At 46.9% G+C, this 6000-nt stretch overlaps 1 protein-coding gene across 2 annotated transcripts in view; it reads right to left on the reverse strand.

Moving 5' to 3' along the window:
* The window catches only part of AACS (acetoacetyl-CoA synthetase), a 64688-nt gene extending 60753 nt beyond the window's left edge, over nt 1-3935 (reverse strand). Inside the window, exons 1-2 of one of the 2 annotated variants that reach the window (XM_005299573.5) lie at nt 3710-3935; nt 714-817 (exon numbers count right to left, since the gene is read on the reverse strand). In XM_005299573.5, coding sequence (XP_005299630.2) covers nt 714-817; nt 3710-3827 — 222 coding nt within the window. In that variant the 5' untranslated portion in view covers nt 3828-3935. The remainder of the gene's footprint in view (nt 1-713; nt 818-3709) is intronic. The other variant, XM_065568665.1, reaches the window with a different exon arrangement.
* Between the last annotated feature and the right edge of the window lie 2065 nt (nt 3936-6000).

Consider the following 6000-nt stretch of genomic DNA (forward strand, 5'->3'; position numbering starts at 1 on the left):
GTAAAATTTCAGCTACAGGGCTTCTTTCAAAGAAGAGAGTTTTTATGATTGTAAGTGCTCAGCATGTGTCTGACCAGAGGCAACTCTGAACTTACCATCCAAGTCTGTTTACAACAGCAAAGCTCACAAGGAAGCACTGTATTGTCCAATTATGTATTTAGGGGCATTGGTTTGAAAGAGGCCTCAGCTATGCCCCCAGTTTTCGTGTTTGTAACTAACAGCAAGTGAATATTCTAGCATTTAGACAACTGACTAATTTGCAGTAACAATCAAATGTTTCACTTAATGGAGATAGGGATCAATTGTGCTTCCAGAGGCACAATTCCTCTCCTGAAGCAGCAAGAGTCCAGACTGCCCCCAATGTGGGCCAGTGCTTTAATGGCACAATCCGGTCCACAGGCAGTATCTGTCCCTGGATGCTTTTACGTGCTGAACGCTGCACCAGGTACAGCCTTCTGACAGCTCAGTAAACTGCCAGGATATATGTTTCTTAAGTAACTAACACAGCCTTCACCTTGCGTCTGACAAAGTGGGTATTCACCCACGAAAGCTTATGCTCCAATACCTCTGTTAGTCTTAAAGGCGCCACAGGACTCTGTTTGCTTAATAAAATTGATTTTCCACCTCCTTTCCCCATCCCTCTACCTACTCCAATTTTACAAACACTATGATGGTTATTAAATACCACCAAAATTAAGTAAGCACGGACTTACCTCATCATATAGACGAGAGAACACAATCTCACTGAACTTCCAAAATTCTGCCCAGAAATCAGAGTAGGACTCGACAGACCACTGGTACAACTCATTGTAGTTGGCTAAAAGTAAAATGGATATTAGTGTACTTATCTACATTTTTAAACAACACTTCTGAGGATAATCGACCAGCTTAGAAAGTCAGTGAATGAAGTGGAATAAATGGAAGGGGAAGACTGATCACAGATCCACATTAAGAAGTTTAACAAGGGACAATCTGAGGCATCCAAAAGATAAATAGCCATTTCCCTGCTAAGGGTATTACCAATATGACTTTAAGCAGTAGTGACTGATCCACACAGACAACGTAGACCATGTCTACACTACAACTTACTTTGGCATAAGTTATGTCACTCAGGTGTGTGAATAAGCATCCCTCTGAACGACGCAAGCTATACCTACCTAGACGCCTGTGCGGACAGCACTATGTCAATAGGAGAGCTTCTCCCACCAACATAGCTACCGCCACTGGCAGGGGCTGGAGTCATTAAGTCGATGGGAGACCTCTCTCCCATCGGCTTAGAGCATCTGCCCCAACGCACGTGCGCCGACATAGCATTAGTAACACATGGTTTCAGCTCACCTGAGTGCTTTACAAGCCATTAACTAATGTACTGAAAAATGTGTATTTGTTTATTCAGAACAGATTTTTAGCCCCCACCTTTGTCAAGCCATCTGTGAACCATACACCAATAGGCCCTCACAAAGAACAAAATGTTCTGCTTGTTAATAAGCTATTCCCATTCCCTACCACAAAGGTCACCATCAAGGAGCATTCAGTCCTCAATGGCTTCAAATGGAGTTGAATGCTTAGCACCCCTGAAAGTCAGGTCCCAATTGTTTCAAGCTGGGCACCCAACATTTGAGGCACCCCCATTTACTAATGACTTTTGAAAACTTGGACCTCAACCTCAGGAAGTCTGTTTCACCATCTGTAAATGAAAAATATTGCCCACCTTTGTAAAGCACCGAGATATACAGAATAAAAATTCTAAGTATAAACATCATGAACCTCCTCTTTGCAAGATCCCTAGGTATAAGCAGTCACTATCACATTGTCAATGGTTGACAGATCAGGAAGTGCTACAACCATTTATTTCCTGTTTTAAGGCCTTCAGCTGAGAAGTAAGTGTCAATTTTTCAGATTGAGGGCTTAGACTGCATGATAACAGGCACCTTAGAAAAACACCAGATATTGACTGATAGATGCATGTGAAGATTATCCTTGACTCGTCTCTTCTACTCTTTCCTCATACCCAGTCCATTGCCAAATGCTGTCACCAATTTTTTAAGATCCCTATATAAAAATGAGTCAGTTCTTTTCCATTCCAGCATTCGGGACATCTTAAATCATTGCAGCCTATACCTCTCTGGGCTGCCCCATTCTCATCACTCATTCCTCCAGTTGATCAAAGATATGCAGCCACTGCCAATATAACCTCTACCCAGACCTTCCCAGTAGGTCTTCCCACTACTTGAAAAATCTACATCAGTGCCCACTCTTCCACCATATCTTATTCAAACAACTTCTCCCCCCCCCCACATCCACAAAGCACACCATAATTCCACCCTTGCCTACATATTTTACCCTAGTCTTGCCTACATATGCCTTAATCTCAACCTCCTACATACCATTCTGCCCTTTGCATTCCACCTAAGCTTCTCATCACTACCCTATTTGTTCCCACATCAATCGGATAACCTTCCTATTAATATAGGACAAACTCCCTTTGTCTCCTCCTTCCAGAAATTACAGATCCACATGCTCTTCACGAATCATATACTCAGAGATGGCCATTCCCCATTTTGTTTGTCCGGTCTTATTTGTACTGTTTGTCCTCACTTGAGCCTTTAGGATGTAGTTAGTTTAGCACCGACATGCTACTGTGTAATACCATGTGCATACAGCATTATGTAAATTAATTCTCTAACAGACTCATAGGCCTGGGATCCCCAAACAGATCAATTTTAAACCAAGACAGCAGAATTTGCCTCTTGATAGAGGCCTTTGCAAAACAAAACCTACACCTGATGATATTCACGTCCTCGGAAGTTGTAAGTGCACAGTAGCCACTAATATTAATGCCGTTATGGCCGATACCCAGTGCCAAGACTGACAGCAAACCCATACATTTTTATTTTTAGTCTCTTAGTTCCTAATAAAACTAGATGCAGCATTTTGAAGCCTCTTCACGTATTAGGCACTGGCAGGGCACCAGAGACTATTCATAGCCTGGGCTACCCTCTAGACCTAAGAGGGTTCAGGATGTTTCAAAACATGCTTTAGGAATCGTAAGCAACTCATTCTCAGAAAGTGACTCCCCCCCACGCGGCTATTTGCAGATAATATATTTGATGTTTCTTAAGGGGACCCTGTCTGTCTTAGTTATGCAATAACCCAAAGACACAGGGCCTGGTTCCCACCTCACTCCCAGGGTGCAAGTCAGGTGTACCTCCACTGATGTCAGTGCAGTCACACATCAAAAACGGATAGGGCTGTAACCCTAGCAGGTTGCCCCAGCCCCCTCCCCACACACACCCCTAAGCCCAACCACTACCCTCCCTTGCTGATGGGGCTGTATCCGTGACTAGTTGGGGCCAGCCACTGGCCCCCCAACTCCCCCTAGGCCAGCCACTGCCTCCCCTCACTGACAGCTGGGACCGTACCCAGGCAGGTTATCCCAGCCCAGCTCTGCCCCCCACCACCCACCTAAGCCCAACCACTACCCCCCCTTGCTGATGGGGCTGTATCCCAGACACTGGCCCCCAACCCCCCCTAGGCCAACCACTGCCTCCCCCCCACTGACGGCTGGGGCCGTACCCAGGCAGGTTATCCCAGCCCAGCATTGCCCCCGGCGCTGACGGGGCTGCACCCCCGCGGGTTGCCCCCGCTGCCACCCCACAGGCGTTGGCTCAAGCAGGGCTCCCCCATGCCCACCCTCCACCCCGCTCACCCAGGCGGAGCCCGCAGGCGCCGGCCAGCGCGGCCCGGAACCGGTCCATCTGGGTGTTGCGCTTGGAGTCGGGCTCCCACATCACCCGGGACTCCAGGATCTCCGGCTTCCGGGACATGACAGCGGCGAGACAGATCCGCAGCGCCTGCCCGACTCTCCCGGCGTCCCAGCCAACACTGCCCAGCCCCGTCTCCCGGGCCCGCCTTTACAGACAGCGCGCCCCCTGCCTGTAACCTTCCGCCGGGCAGGTAGGAAAAAGAGTGCGCCGCCGGGGGCTGGCGATAACAGCGAGCCAGGGGTCCCACCCCCTGACGTGCAGGGTAGCCTTGCCCCTCTCCCCGCACACCTCCACCCCAAGCAACCAGAAGCCTGGGATAAATGCAGCACAGTCCCCAGCATCGTTAATGCTCAGGAAGGAAAGGGGTGTGGGGATTTAAGAACAGTTAATGAAGGGAAGCGATCAGTGATAAACGAATGGAGAACAGGCATCTACTATTGCCATCCCTGGTGGTGATGTAGTCACAATGGGGAATGGCACCCCAAGTCTCTGCTCCAAGCTGGCACTGTAACAAAAGGACAAGCAACTGGGCTTTCCTCATTTCCCCCTCCACACCCCTCACCTCCAGACTGGACAGGTGTACCTGGGGCACTCACCATGAATGGTCCCTTGAAATATGTGTGAACTATTTGTGCTAAACCAGTGGTTTTCAACCAGTGGCCCAGGGATCCCTTGGGGTGTAAGGTTTCCAAGGGAGTCTGCGCCTCTATTCAAAATGTTTTGGGGGTCTGCAAATGAAAAAAAGGTTGAAAGCCACTGTGCTAAACAATCTGTTCGGCCTTGCATTAGTTGTGACACTATGGGTATGTCTACACTGCAATTAAACACCCAGGCTACCACGCTAGCCTGTTCCAGCTGACTCATGAGGTTTGGGGCTGTTTGATTGCAGTGTAGATGTTCAGGCTCCAGCTAGGACCCTGCAAGATGGGAGGGTCCCATAGCTCAGGCTGCAGCCTGAGCCCCTATGCCTACACCAAAATTAAGCAGCCCCTTAACCCCACTCTCAGGAACCTGAGTCGGCAGGCACTGACTAGCCACTGGTGTCTAAGTGCAGTGTAGGCATATCTGTGAGTACATTTCCCAGCTCTGTGTCGCTTGAAAGCTTGTCTCTCTCACCAACAGAAGTTGGTCCAATAAAAGATACTGTATTACCTCAGCCACCTTGTCTCTCTAATGAAGGGTACAGTAGAAATCACAGTATATTACTTATATAGCTACTTTAGATGTTTTGAGACTAGAATACACCCATTTTTAGCACATTTGAAGGCTGGCAGAAAAGTTTGAATAATGTAATTTTCTTTGAAATGCTGCTTTTCCACACACACAAAAACCTTCCTAGGGGCTGGGTCACACTGGGCCAGGAGGGCACAATGGGATGAAGTAGGGTGCAAGGAAAGACTGTATTACCTTTTCTGCAGATCCCCTCCTGGGGCAACTACAGACAGAGGAGGTTGTTGGTGATTCAGGTCCAATTTAATCACATTGGGATCCAAGAAGACAGAGACAAAGCAACACAGCTACATGGTCTCCATATGGATGGCCTTGGCCTCCCACAGGTCCTACAGGTTCTGTCAGGTTTGGGGGCCACGGGGGCTTGTTGCAGGGGTAGTCTCTACATGGAGATTCCCTGTAAATCTCTTCCCACAGCTTTTCAAAATAGGAAGCAGATTCTCTGACTCTGAGTTTCTTGCCCTTCTGGTGTGAAGAGAACCTTAAAAATCTGGCCAAATGTAAAATGATTTAAAGATATCTGCAGGTGGCACGAAAACAATATCTCTGAGGGAGGTCTGCACTGTCTATTTTGTGACTTTCCTAAGGCACTTGAAAATATATATCTAGATTTAAGACAGAGAAGAGTTATTACTGCTTTCACTTTCTTTAATCCAGAAAAAAAATAAGTGTATGAAACCCCAATATTTCCTAAGTAAAATCAAACACCAGAGCAAAAAAAAACTTAACTATCTGCATCAACTCTAGGAGGGAATATGCAAATGGAAGTCCATAGGTAAATTCCTTCTTTGCTGCTGTTGGTACAGGAGTAGTGAAGCAACAAAGCAAATAGTTTTAGCAGTATTCTAAGGACATCATAATTTTATTCTCTCCTTTAATGAGAATTTTACTGTTTTCCAGCAGGCCACACTATTTTTCTCTCCAATTTCCAGATTAGGTTGTAATTATTTTGTAAACCTATAGATTTTTAATTTATGCTACTTCCTATCTCTAAGATGTCCTG

This window comes from Chrysemys picta, chromosome 15 (genome assembly GCF_011386835.1).
Source record: "Chrysemys picta bellii isolate R12L10 chromosome 15, ASM1138683v2, whole genome shotgun sequence".
NCBI lineage: Eukaryota > Metazoa > Chordata > Testudines > Emydidae > Chrysemys > Chrysemys picta.